Below are 14,916 nucleotides of genomic sequence, written 5' to 3'. Positions count from 1 at the left end.
AAAGGCCTTCATCCAGCAGGGCATTTATAAACGCCTGCATTACATTATATGCAGGCAGGGAATTCAATCCTGTACTTTATAATTAAGTGGGCACTTTAACATTTCTGTAACTATCGATTTGACAAATGTACAGAACCTAGGCACTGTTTTGTACGTATCGATGGTATGGGAACTTAAATAGGAATCGTTCCAAACACAAAAAAAACTAAATCACTGCTTTGTACAAAAAGACATTGCCTTTATTTTTAAAACGCATTTATGTACAAAATAATATGCACGCCACTATTCTGCACTGTGCAACGCAAGTCGGTACACATTCACACAACTGATTAACAGATGTACATGTTTATTACAACGTAGATCAGGGCTTACAGGTCACACTTTACCACGAGTAAAGTACTCGATGTATTCACGTGCAGTCTGTTCTCCTATAACGCCGCGTTTTCACAAAGCAAATTGGATATGACGTGATGAATGGATTAGGGAACGCATTTTTTTTAATGACGCAAATGTGAATTGGATATCACGCGATTGAGCGAACAGAACAACGTCGCACGAGTCGGAATAAGCCGTTGTACGGCTGCCTCGGCATAGCCTCATCCAAGGCGGGATACTTCTCGACAGAGGTCGCAAACGGGTTTTGATTCCTTACCCGGCTGCACCAGGGTCACAAACGGGTACCCGTACCCTACCCGATACCCGGCTACCCGTGCCCGGCCAGGTATCGGGTAGGGTACGGGTATCGGGTACCCGATTGCGACCTCTGGGATGAAGCCATGTTGCAGGCGCGGGTGGGTTGATTCTAGGAACTTAAATTGTGAGAAGAGACAAGACGTTGGGAAATGAGTGACAAACGGTTACTCACCAGTGACTCACGGCCTACCCGTACCCGGCCGCAGCAGGGTCGCAAACGGGTACGGGTAGCCGGGTATTGGGTAGGGTACGGGTATCGGGTACCCGGTTGCGACCTCTGCTTCTCGATCAGTGGTTCTTAACCTTCCGAAAGAACATCTCGCACCCCCAGGGCGTGCGTGCACTCCAGGTTAAGATTGAGGCGCGTGCTATCCACGCGCCTCAATCTTTGTTCAGCCTGCACAATCCGCATCTCACGTGTTATCGCGGACTGTGCTTTAGCCCGTATTATTAGAACGTGATTTTTCTATAATGCGGTGTTCTACAGGAACGCAACTACCGCGTTATAGGAAAACAGACTGTATCTGAGAAGTCACATTATCATTGCACCACAAGACTTTGTCTTGTTTCACTGTGAATATCACAGCCATACTAAAAAAATAGACGACTGAAAATAAACAATTACAACTATGCGATTGGTTGGATCCCTTCCGACCTTTCTGGTTTACAACGAAAACAGCACAGCAAATGGTCACTACAAGAAATAACACTTTTTGAGAAATTCACACGCATGTGACAAGGCCATTTTATCAAGTAGGATCTTATGTTTGGCATGTAACGATTTTCCCTCCTCATCATGGTTTTACGCCAAATTTATTGGAGGGACGGTTCGCCGATGGCGCCCCTGTGGCTTGACCATTCGCATAACTGTACTGCTTGCGGTGATGCTGCCGCGAAAAGAAATACGCGTCATCTTGTCTCCATCTCGTCTCCCAAGCAGCCCATGGCGGGTCCCCAGGTGATGTATTCCCAGCCTCCAGTGTGGCAGCGACGTGGCCACGTGATTTTTCTTCCCGTCATGTACAATACTGTACACTACTGTACACGGATGTGTACAGTATTGTACAATACATTAGTTTTTTTATTCTATACATTTACCGTACAAGCTGCATTTAGCGTTAGAAAATATTAATCGTCAACCTACTTTTCACATTTGCCTTCGAGTTTGCGGATTTACTGATTGCGGATATTTTCAAGAACGTAACCCCCGGGGGATGGGCAAGGGTTTGCTGTACGATTCGAGCGATTCGATGCGTGTATTGTGGGCGTAACAACCAATGGAAAGGAACTACTGGAAGTGATAGAAGAACTTGGTCTAGAAGTAGCGCTCCAGAAATAAAACCAGAGCAAGCAAAATGTTAGGTAAAATATAAGTTACATATAAGTTCAACAAACCATTAAAGATGATCTCTCTGTCAGGAGTGTACGAGCAGGTTTTGGGGCCTTTGCAAATATGAACTTACTAATGAAACGCAACGTACCAATGTGCCTCGATAAGAATATTTCTAATCAGTGTATACTATCCGCTATAACTTAAACATGGGCATGGAAAAACTAAATGGAACAGGAGCGGAAAAGTGTGCAAGAAACATGGCAAGGTGCATGCTTGGAATTACACTGAAAGGAAGAGGAACCCAGAGCAGAGAGCAGACGCAAGCCAGACACATCATATTGGTTAAGAGGCCTTCAGAACAGTAACACATCACTGAAAAGGATGACGGCATAGTGGTCGAGCCTAACGATTGAGTGGCAGCCAAAGGAGAGAGAACACGTCCAAGTGGACATCCACCGCCAAGATTGAGCGATTAAATAAGCTAATCGTGAATTGGGTGGATTGTTATACACTGCGGGATCGCGAGGGAAGGAAACGCTTTGGGGGAAGCCTTTATCCAGCAGTGGATAGTTCACGGCTACTGATGACTGTGACCATAATCATCATTTACAAATCGATACATCATTACACGCCTAATTGATATCGTGGAAGAGATCCGTGCTCGGACGGTCACACCTCCGTGCGTCCGAGGCCTCCGCGTGGCACCTCCGGCCTTCACACCTCCACGTCGCTCTCCCGGTCGTTGTCCTGGTCTCCGTCGTAAAACTCGTTGGCCGCATCGGGCCTGCTCGCCAAGAGACACATCGCGTGGCGTCACGGGTAGGCACTCGACGGCGTCACAGAGCAACGCCGTGAGCACAGAACACAAACACGTGACCAACTGGGGACGAATGGATGGACAGGAGCCTATGGGGCAATTGCATCGTAGGCTGGTCAGTCCATTAAATAGTCACCTGTCAATTATGCAGGGTAATCGGGGAGGCCCGGATAAAGCAAAAACAATACAACAAAAACATGTAAATTAGGCGATGCAAATCTATTGGTACGACGTATGTTTTTTGCGGTTGTGCCACATAGCTCTCCGATGCAATTTCAAGTTGTGCCTGAGCGTTGTTCGACATTATATCTGATGTTTCACTCCACGTGCTGGGAACTTTCTGGACACTGTGTGCCACATGTGGCCTATGGGCTGTACAAAATTAAGATGTGGGCCGTTTTCAGCCCGCAAGTCATAAGATCCTTACCTCTGAGCTAAGCAATAAGCGTGTCCGTGTACGAGTAGGTGAGTCTATGGGCAGGCAAGTGTGTGTACGGGTAGGTGTGTGTTAGTGTAGCGGTTAGCACGCTGCGCTACAAACCTGGCAACCCGAGTTCGATTCCCGCTCATGGCCAACACCAGTGACGATTATCTGAACCGGTCATGGGCGTCTCCTAGGTCGACTCAGCCTCAAATGAGTACCTGGTGCGGTGCGTAAAAACATCGCAACGAGGGAGACAAAGGCGGCCGGGCGTGGTGCTGGCCACCCACCCCCTCGTGTGCCCTTCTGGCCTTCATAGGTGCTCGCTAAGAGCACTTGCGCCTACAGTCTGTCAAGGCTACACGGGGGATCTTTGTCTTTTAGTGTATGGGTAAGTGTGTATGGATATGGTTAATTTCGTGTGTGGATGCGTGTGTATACGCGCGTGAGTGCGTTCGTACTTGACTATGGCGTCGTCCGTGCCGGGGCGGGCGTCTGGGTTGGGCTCATCCTTGCGCTCGTAGCTGAGTAAGTCGGAAGGAACCTCGTGGATCTGAACGCTGGGTGCGTGGTTCAGCATCTTCAGGTTCTCAAAGATGCTTTGCCGGATTTGCTCCAAGTACTGCAGTGCAGTGGGGAAGGCAAGGTAAGTATTGGACAGTGTATCCGAAACAACGTGGGCAAATATACCAGGAATTGCATATAACGGAGAGACCACAAAAAATGTAAATACAATTCAATATCGCACCTGTGAGGCTACTTATATACAAATATCCCTGTAGCCCGGCGTTCTTTAATGCAAGGGCCGCAGGCCACTCGCTGGCCCTGGTGACCTCAGCGCGGTCGCTGACGTGCAACCCCCGTCAATGCACAACTCGTGAAAACACCCCATCATGCTGTCAAACCCAATTGGTTTCAAATGTGTGGTGGCCCTCACGCTGATGTTTTATTGGCAAAAGTGACCCCCCCCTCTGAAAATGAGTGAAGAACACTGCTGTAGCCCTTTGACCAAATCACACAAAATGTACCCGATCTCACCAGGTCTCAGACTCAAAGCAGGGTTGAGCCTGGATTGTGTTTGGATGGGCGACAATCGTGCATAAAGCGGGTGATAATGGCTGCTACAGGGCTCTGATGTTGGCAGCAGAGGGCAGAGCAGAAACATACATTACGGTACTGTAATTCTATGTGCCTGCAGCTATGCTCCCACTGTCAACAAACTGCAGTGAACAGTGTGGTGAAGTATGGTCTCAGGCAATCCCCACGACTGACATGGGGGATGCCTTCATCTGGCGCTCGCTTGAAAATGGGCTGTGAATTAGTGCAGGTAACAGTACATTGTAGACACTGTAATGTATATATATATCGTACTTTTATTGTAAGTAATCTCATAGATTATGCAGGTTCCATATAGTAGCATCATGTATGTCAAACTTCTTTCGCACCGTACGAAGACAACCGTGTCAACCGGAGGTGGGTGGGAAGGATAAGAAACTAAACACAAAAAAGCAGTTCTAAAGAAATTAGTTTTCAATCTAGTTTTAACACATTCCTGCGGAGGGAGCTGGTAGGAGCGTTGGGTTGCTCGGTCAATGGCCAGGGTCAATGGTGGTGTGGTCTATTCCGCAAATATGCCCAGCCGCTCCCCTCCCCACCCAGCCCCACCCCACCCCTCCCCACCCAGCCCCACCCCTCCCACCCAGCCCCACCCTCCTCACCCAGCCCCTCCCCACCCAGCCAGCCCCTCCCCACCCTCCCCTCCCCACCCTGCCCCTCCCTCCCCACCCAGCCCCTCCCTGCACGATGGACACAATAATCCCCTGTGGGCTGGTGTAACCAGGAGGTTCCTACCAGTAAAAGTGCATATGGCTCTAGTGGCTTCCTAATAAGTTGAAACTGCAGCTTTCCTACGTTCAAACTTGCGAAAGTGCATCATACCTGCTTGGAATTCTGGTTTTCAATGCGAGTGCTGATGTCTGGATGCAGACTGAAGTCGGGTGAAAAGTACTCCAGATACTCTGAAACAAAACGACATTGAGATTATCGTCAAGTGTGTAAGCACATCATCAAGAGTAACGAGTTCAAGGACAGGTCACCATGCCTCGCCATCCCTTCCTTCTTCTTCCAGATACTGCAGTTGTAAGGTCAACATCCGACCTTCAAGATCTGCTCTTACGGTGTGGGTCTCCCACTTGCTTCGTCCACCTCTGGGTGTTCCATCCAAAGCCTACCTCGGTAACATGCCCCTCCCCTCTCTCCTATACGTCCCACTCATTGCAACGTCCGCCTCCTGATTACATCTGCAAAACTTCCGTTTCATTTCCAATTTGTATTTTACTTCCCCTATTTTTTTCATATTACTATCATTCTCCACATGGCACCTGTAATCAAAGGCCAGACATTTTTCTCGAGTTCTTTTGTTAAAAAATACAGATCTCGTACCCATACGGTATAACCGACATCACCACTGCATCTTACCAAAGTTGGCATATGTAAAGTTTACACGAGGATGCAACCTGAGTAATCACTCACCGTTGTATGGAAGTTCATCGCTTATGGGATCGTTCATCAGCAAAGAGGTTTCGTATGTCCTGCAACATCAACGCCAAGGCATTAGGTACCGCCACCCGTAATCACCGATAGGCTGACAACCGTTGTCATGATCAGGCGGAAAGCGCGACTCACCAGCACCGTGCCACGTTCCTCACCGTGTAGCCCCCTCCGCCGAGCACCAGCAGCGGAATATTGAACGACTTCACAAAGTCTACGCACTCGCTGAGACCGACATTACACGCGCACACACACAACACAAGGTCTCAAGGCCCATCGCGAGAACATAACAAACTATAATTAAATTTCGATTTAAAGCTTTCGTGACTGCAGGGATTCATCTTCTTGGTTCTTTCGGTAAAGTCACTTAGAAGGGAAATAACAAAATAATAAAACATAATAAAATAAAATTCTCACGACGTTTCGGCCACAACGCAAGCAGCCGTCCTCAGGTGAAGAACAGGGCTGTCATTCGGACGCTGTCTTTCCGACAGCCCTGTTCTTCACCTGAGGACGGCTGCTTGCGTTGTGGCCGAAACGTCGTGAGAATTTTATTTAATGTTTATATGTTTATTATTTTATTATTTCCCTTCTACGTGACTTTACCGAAAGAACCAAGAAGATGAAACTATATTTAACATCTGTAAGGAGCATCTCAGCCGCAGATCCAAATGCTTCGTAGAACTCCATACCACAATACACCAATGGAGTTTTTCTATCTGCTAGACGACTACTCTGGACAAACTGTCATGGGAATAATGGAATTAGCAGCCTACTTTCTGGACAATGGGATTTTGTGGGTTAAGTTTTTCCTTGACGCCCTTCGTAGTTACGTGTGAACACAACAAGACCAGCAAGCAAGCCGCCATCAGCCGCCGCCAACACTTACCCATGTCCCTTGATGCTGAGGTTGAAACAGCCCAAGCGATCACAGCCCAGTGAGTCAGCGCCGCACTAATTACAGGATGCACACACACACGCATCGCCGATTAGCACGGATGGCTAAATACAGAGCGAAAGAAGATCAACATACATGCACGACAGGTAGACGGGCGTATCACAATGGTGCAGAACCAAGTGGACAACTTGCGAACAAGTAGAGCCAAATCTCGATTTAAAGCTTTCGTGACTGCAGGGATTCATCTTCTTGGTTCTTTCGGTAAAGTCACGTAGAAGGGAAGTAATAACCAGGTCCGTCTGTCGCCTCGACGGACCTGGTTTTCACCTGAAGACGGCTGCTTGCGTTGTGGCCGAAACGTCGTGAGAATTATTTTATTGTGTTTTATTTTTATTCTTTTATTACTTCCCTTCTACGTGACTTTACCGAAAGAACCAAGAAGATAGAGCCAAATCGATAAGAAATGGGATGGCATGCGCACACACACGGTTTTGCTGGGCGATCGTACCTGCAGCACGATGCACGTGGGCTGGTAGAAGTCCATCACCTGCTTGATGATTGGCTGGAACAGCAGCCTGTAGCCTGCATACAACCAGCAATCAAAAAGTATACGTCAAAAACCAAGACCTTCTGTAGAGAATTTACATTTGGGGCATGTACTGTTATATTCTTGGTTCTTTCGGTAAAGTCACGTAGAAGGCGAGGACGGCTGCTTGCGTTGTGGCCGAAACGTCGTGAGAATTATTTTATTATGTTTTGTTTTTATTATTTTATTGCTTCCCTTCTACGTGACTTTACCGAAAGAACCAAGAAGATGAATCCCTGCAGTCACGAAAGCTTTAAATCGAAATTCATGTACTGTTAGTGAGCACCTATTAAAAGTGACACTGCACTCAGGGGGCTCTGTGGTGTGGCAAGTGCCACGACCGGCCACCTTTGGTCTCTCCCCACAATGCTTGCACACACCTTAGTATTGTATTGATTTAAAGACTGAGTCGACCTTGGGCAGGCCCATCACAGGTTCAGATACCAATCGCCTCTCATTTATCCATGGACTGGAATGAAACGTCACTCAGTCAGGACCGTCCCGAGTCCTGGGGATGACCGACTGATATTGTCACACGCTCCGTAGAATACTGCAGTTCTCCGTGATCAGAGGTTTAAGGAGAGTGAAGAGATATGGCAGCTACCCTCAACAAAACAAGATTGATGTAAAAAAATAAAATTGACGATCGGGCAGTCGCACTGCAACTCACACTGGTCGTCGATGCCGTCCCGCAGGGGGACGTTGACGGAGTAGTAGCGCCCGCTCTCCGCACCCACCTCGTACATGTCACCTGTGAGGTGCGGCACACGGCAGCACGTCAGCCGCGATGTCACGCCACAGGTCCTGCCCCACACTCAACACTGTCTAAACATTATAAAAAGTAGAAAAACTTTTTGTTATTTTAACAGGTAAGGATAGGTGTTAAGATTTTCAAATAGAAAATAGATACCTTTTGCAAGGAATCAAGTCTGTATTAACCACAAGTACTTGCTGTAAAAACATGCAAACAAACATGGTCTGATAGCATATGCATTGAAAATGTATCTATTTGGTGTTTTAATATCTTAACACCTATTTTATTAGGAATAGGGTTTTTCCCCTTTTTACTGGCAACAAAACTGAAACCTTTTTTTTACAAGGAATCATGTCTGCATAAACCACAATACTTGTGGTCAGAATGCAAACAAAAAACACACTGCATTTTATTGCCAGAAAGGGTAAAACCTATTCTTATTTTTCATACTTTGAGCTATATAGCTGTTTTTTCAGACGTGACCTGGCCACAAATGATAGCCCAACGAAATGGCTTATCAAGCGGAAATTTATAGCAGCCAAATACACTAAACGCATGTTTCAGTTGGAGCGTTCATCGCTTGTTTCAGAGGTTGACGGTTCGAATCCAGCGGCCACCCCGATTAATACTGCGGGTTTATAATATCCATGATACACTCCCGCTGTCTGCTTCAGAGTGGACTTTGCTGCATAGCCCAACCTGCTGCCCATCACGTAGCCCTACATCAGCCTATAACACCTGTTTCTATTGATGGTGGTTGCCCATCCAACCACTATCCAGGCTCAAGCCTGCTCAGTGTTGGAGAACTGATGAGATCGATATACAGTTAAGGCAGTGTACACCAACAACAGACCAAGTGTATGTTATGGAAAATAATGCTTTCAAACATGACTAGGAGGCCAAGAGATATAGAAATATTTTGACAAATGTCAGTAGTTGTTCACGAATTGTTACACAGGAACTTGAAGCACATTCGATATAGACCGCAACTAATCACTTGATACATTATTTGGTGATTTGCGTTGGCAGTGTTGGACAAGCACAAAAAAACTTGACACGTGCGTAAATAACACTGTGACCTTAAAAGCAAAAAATTATAACTGGCGACGTTTCGAGCAATGGCCCTTCTTCACAGCATATTAATACAGGCCAGAAAGACAGAGTGGATAGCAGAAGTTGAAGACTGTATACTTTACACGATGGGACCTGACGAGAATTACAACATGTTTAAAAGACGTTAAACAGCTAAAGAAATAAATAATTCCCGAGGGGGGGGGGGTGCCCCTCTCACCTGTTCCGGGGAAAAAGTAGTTCCCATATTTGTGGAAGGACACGGTCATGACGCGGTCGGTGAGGTAGAAGGCTTCCTGCACCCCGTCCCCGTGGTGGATGTCAATGTCGATGTAGAGCACACGCGGGTGGTACCTGCGCGCGCAGTGGCACCGACGATCGCTCTCTCACGCATGGCTAACGAGAGACACGGCCCACGACTGACCGAGTGCGTGGGGGCAGCGCTCTGTCCATCAGCGGAATGGCACGTACGTGTCAATGGATGAAGGCCTCTCCGCGCAATGGTCGGTCGTGAACGTGCTAACTTCACCATGCTGGTCAGCGTGGGTTCGGTGATGGCAGTGAGATTAGACATGGGAGCACATTTGGAGTTCGCACGTCTCTCTCCCCGTGGTCGTGTGGATTATTCTCCGTGTCCTACGGTTTCGCCCTACACATTTTGAATCAACATGCGTTGAGAGTATTTGACTGCTATACATTTTCACGTGGTAAGCCACTTCGTTGAGCTATCGTTTGTGGCCAGGTCGCTTCTGAAAAAATATCTATATAGCTCAGTGGGCCCTACCTGCTAAAATAAAAAAATAGTACATAGATATAGTACGACAATTTATATTGCAGCACTACCCTCTGCTGCCCAGAAAGTAACCCATGTGGGGACTGCGTGGATAAAAGGGCCGTAAATTATTATAATTATTTAATTACCTTTTCTTTGCAATCACCAGCAGCTGTTTAATATGCAGATAATAATGCCTAATTACCCAGGAAGGAGTGGAAGCAGTGGTTCTGAGGTTAGCACACTGCGCGATGAACCTGGTGGACCCAAGTTGGATGTCTGGCCACGGATATGAGCAATGGATAAGAATATCTGTACTGGTCTCGGGCCCCACTTCACCAACCTACACTGACCAGCATAATGAAGTAGAGTCAAACAATCCGTACAGCTAATATGGCGTAGGGCAGCCTTCAACGAGCAGTGGGTAGACAAAGGGCTGTAAATTATATAGGTGCCCAGTGAGAGTCGGCATCTCTTTGTTCACCGAGGCTTGCGTTTAAATTAGTCGAGCAAAAACAGCAAATTATCATGCATGCGCAAAATCAATGCAGGACGTAACATTTGAGAAATGTACAACTTACTGAAGAACATTAAATAATTACATTCTCAATAAAGATTAAATATTCATATCAACTTTAAAAATAAACACTAACTTGCATGCATGCAAATAAAAAAAAACACATTTGCATTCATAATTGCAAAATAGCAACTCTTAAGAATAATCACCAATTTATGTTGCTTTGCTTGGAACATCATTTTAGAATCGACCACTTTGGCCATGTTGCTCAAAACATTCACCCTTGGGCTGGCTGTTATATGAAGTATATTACAGCAAACAATTTATTCGTGGAAGTAAATTAATCCTGGAAATCAAGAGACACAACAAACTTACTTCAACAGCTCCAGGATGGCAATAACTATGTCATTGACATAGCAGAATCCCGATGCCTGAAAACACAGTCAAGACAAGATTTGTTTAAATGACACAAACCAGCAGCGGCAAACACACAACACAGCAAGACTACCCCACATCCCAGCAGTTTTCCCTTCGCCGATCTAATTCCACGGGAGAAGCCGTCCGTTTTGTAAACCTTATTTTCACGTGAAAAAGCAAAGACAACTTTTTGATGAGCAGAACACGTTACCTCAAACTTCTTGGCGTGATGAAGCCCACCAGACCAATTGATTGCAATATCGCACATCTAATTTGGGGGGGGGGAGGGGGGAGGTAAAGGGATATGACACACACACAAGAAGCAAGTGTTTTAGCAGCAGCATGTACTGGGAGTGATACTATCCACTCCCAACACCAAACCTGCCCCTGGAGTGTAAATCCAGATATTGAGCTGCTCAAAACTGTGCGGCGATATCCACCCGATGTGTTAGGATCCATTAATGAATGCGATCGTATGGGCACGAGCGGGAAGTGAGCTCACCTTGTTGTTGAGCTGCGTCGCTCCCTGCAAAGAGGCACCCGTGTACCTTGCGCAGAACTCGAAGAGACCGGGAAACACAGGGCTGTGGGAATGACAACGCCACACGGTCGGTGGAAAACCAGCCCGATGCCTACAGCAGATAATAGAACTGTTGGAACTCTCCTTGTTGTAACCCTCAAATGTTTTGCAACATCGCAATTCGGTGAATTGTAATGATGTAGGGTCGCGGTTCAACTGCAGAATCAAGTCTTTTACCATTGTGTTGCATTGTATCCCCATCTACTGGCTGTAGGGGCGATCTGAACTAATTTTGCGCTTAAGAATCAGAGAATGAAAATAAACGCACGCTCTTGAGTGTCATGGTTTTTTTCACAGTAGCATTTTCCCCCAATTACATGTCCACTCGGAGCTCTGCAACTAGCAATGCATCAACATATTTCCAAGAATGGCCTTGGAAGATGACATCGCAGAACTACTCAAGGGTACTACATCCACACCTGAGTGTATATGCCCTATGAAGAGCGTTCACTGCATGTCGACCAAGGTAAAAGGGTTTCAATCAAGAGTTGGAATTTAAATGTGAATTTTATGTTCATTGTATATGTGCTCCGTGAAACATTTGGTGACCAGAACGAGATCATCAACTTGCGACACTGAAAATCTCGCCGAATCATTGGTCTGTCCAGATTCAAACCCAGGACCTGAGTGGTGCCAGCTCTTCATTTATGTATCGATGCATTGTTTCACGTGACTGTAGGCATTGGAGAGTGCTACATTCACCACAATACGAATGAAATTATTATTTAACCATTTGATTATACACCTGAAACCAGACGACCGAGTGAACGTCTAGAAGGGATGGGAGCGAATCGTTACACCCCTACAAATATTAAATATTAAAAAATCGCAACGCCAAACTGCTAAATACATCAACTCATAAGGGATGGTGGTTCGAATCCTTATGCTAGAAGTTGTGATTTTGCACCCAAAAGTAGAGGGTGGTGGAAGAGGAGTAGTAAAAAAATCCCACCAGTCGTCCCCGACGTTGAAAGTGTTGAGGCTCTTGGTGAAGCCCTGGATGTTGTGGGGCGTGACGCGCTGCAAGAAGTCAATGTACTCCTCCGAGTGGAAGCGACACATGTCGTGCTGCGACGCGCGGTACGGCTTGTAGACCTGCGGAACGCGGGGCGCAGGGACCGTCACCGACAATGCAAGCCGTGCGCCTTGCACACCAAGCCAACGTGTACAGCAGCAGCAGCAGCAACCTGTTATTAATCCATTGCTGGTCGAAGGCCTCCCCCCGTAGTGCAAGGTTCATTTGGCCAAGCTTCTCCGAGCTGGTCAGTGCGCCGATTGGTGTTGGAAGCGTTCAGACAAAACTGGAGTTTTCATCCACGCTGCAATGGTGATGTTGCATTAATTTTTGTATGTGTGTGTGTGAAGCCATCACATTTTTAGATTAAAAAGCCATATTTTCGAAAACCAAATTTAACCGCCTCCAAAAACACAGTAATGTATTTGACATTTTGACCGTGAGGTTGCCCAAATGGTGAAGAAACTGTCCTTGGACAACCCTAGTGAAAGTGCACAGCCACTGACCATCATCTTTTTGTGAAGGCCATAGTGCAGCACGAGACTGTGGGTGAGCGCCAGGCGGTGTGGCTTCATCGGGTGGCCAGGCCCTGGGCACACGGGGAAAACAAAGAGGCATGGAATGCTGCAAACTTGTTGGACACATGTACCCAAACTATTCTCCCCAAGGACTCAAGAGATCAAAACAAAGCCCACCCCCCCCTCAAGAACTTATATAGTTCCACCGAGCACCCCAAGTGTTTATAGGGCCAATGTTTACCCCCCACATGGACTCATTTCACAAAACTAAGCCCCCAAACGACTCATAAAACCAAAGCCCTTCCATGGGCTCAAAGAACTAAATTGTGACGCAAGACGGACTCAAATCCAAACTATGCCCCCCAAGGATAACAACCAAAGCCCGCCCCGAAGATTCATATAGCAAAAACCTTGTCCCACTCCCCAAAATCCCAAATAACGAACGAAATCCCACCACGTTGTCATACAAACCAAGCCCCAAGGACCAACAGAACCAAACTTAGGCCCCCCACAATGACTCATTCCCCCCACAAAGGCTCACAGAGCGCCCCCTAATCTCCCAAAAAAGCCTCAAAGAGCCACAGACCCTCACACGACAAAGAACATCCACTGCACTGCAACACATTGCGCCCAATGTAACCCAGCGCTTGGTGTATAGCATCGAGGTACCTTGCCATTAAACCCAGGCTCGCCCGGATGTGGCTGTCCAGCGAGTGTGAGACTAATTGCCATCTGTTTCCATCTGTACGTTGACACCCGTGTGTGTGTTGCTACCCCCCTTACCTCCCACACCTTCGCTCAAGTTTTTCTCCGGGTGTTCTGATTTCCTCGCGACACGGGACAATGAACTTCCATCAAATAAATGGCGCAAAAAAACATCTTCATCAGAATATTTATTTAGAAATCCGATGAGCTATAAAGATCTTTCCCGCTCTCCCCCATACGACAGATGTCCGTAAAAAGAATAAACCCGCTGTGGCAGCCCCCCCCCCTTGCTGATAAAGACTCAGTGCGACTCTTGCGCGAGACAAATAGAGTAAGTAAAGTAAATTATGTTACCGTCGACTAAATAAAAAAAACCGCGTAACGCGGCCGATTGAAGCCTAAGGATCGCGAAACCCACCAGCCATTTGGGCTGTGAACGCAGTACAACAACAACAAACGCCACAACACAGGGACCGTGCAACAGCTTTCTGACGGTTCCTGGACGACGACGGATCGTCCAGGCTTTCGCTCGTCGCTTCCTTCCTCGCGTCCGCCCTGCCTCCCTCACCGTAGTGGAAGTTGCCCACGTCCGCGTCGTAAAAGTACGAGACCCGTGCCGCCATTGCAGCACCGCTGAGGCGGCTTCCACATTTCCCAGGGCGGGGCGGGGCGGGGCGGGGGTGGTGGGCGGGGCGTCCTCCGATGCGCGACACCGATTGGCTCCCTTCTCACCTCATCAACATAATGTATTTGTCATTAACATAATTTATCCAACATCAACATAATTGATCTCTTGGTTCTTTCGGTAAAGTCACGTAGAAGGGAAATAATAAAATAATAAAAATAAAACATAATAGAATAATTTATCTGGCATCAACATAATTTATCTATCATCAACATAATTTATCCAACATCAACATAATTGATCTCTCCTTGGTTCTTTCGGTAAAGTCACGTAGAAGGGAAATAATAAAATAATAAAAATAAAACATAATAGAATAATTTATCTGGAATCAACATAATTTATCCATCAACAACATAATTTATCCATCATCAACATAATGTGTCCATCATCAACATTATTTAGATATAATCAACATAATTTATCCATCAGCGACATAAATTTGAAACATTAACATAATTTACCGTATGTTTATGTTTTGGGGCCGTATATGGAGAGATGGGGCGTAGCTTTGCCCTCGAGAAGGAATACTGGAACGGGGGTCGACGGCACAGCAGTTCATAATAGAGGTTTTATGGGGTGAGATC

The 14,916-nt window shown here is 46.6% G+C and overlaps 1 protein-coding gene across 1 annotated transcript; it reads right to left on the bottom strand.

Moving 5' to 3' along the window:
* Positions 1–217: 217 nt before the first annotated feature.
* Positions 218–14,291, bottom strand: HDAC3 (histone deacetylase 3). The gene is made up of 15 exons (XM_078601038.1): positions 14,216–14,291; positions 12,931–13,013; positions 12,362–12,504; positions 11,332–11,413; positions 11,041–11,097; positions 10,788–10,843; positions 9,344–9,477; positions 7,969–8,049; positions 7,221–7,294; positions 6,704–6,768; positions 5,950–6,039; positions 5,797–5,855; positions 5,203–5,282; positions 3,726–3,886; positions 218–2,810 (listed from the first exon to the last, which is right to left on the bottom strand). The coding sequence occupies exons 1-15, from the start codon at positions 14,268–14,270 to the stop codon at positions 2,741–2,743; spliced, it is 1,290 nt and encodes a 429-aa protein (XP_078457164.1). The 5' UTR covers positions 14,271–14,291; the 3' UTR covers positions 218–2,740.
* Positions 14,292–14,916: the final 625 nt, after the last annotated feature.

Source organism: Lampetra planeri, chromosome 15 (assembly GCF_965212315.1).
Source record: "Lampetra planeri chromosome 15, kcLamPlan1.2.h2, whole genome shotgun sequence".
Classification (NCBI taxonomy): domain Eukaryota; kingdom Metazoa; phylum Chordata; class Hyperoartia; order Petromyzontiformes; family Petromyzontidae; genus Lampetra; species Lampetra planeri.
This window is presented reverse-complemented; position numbering and strand designations above follow the sequence as displayed.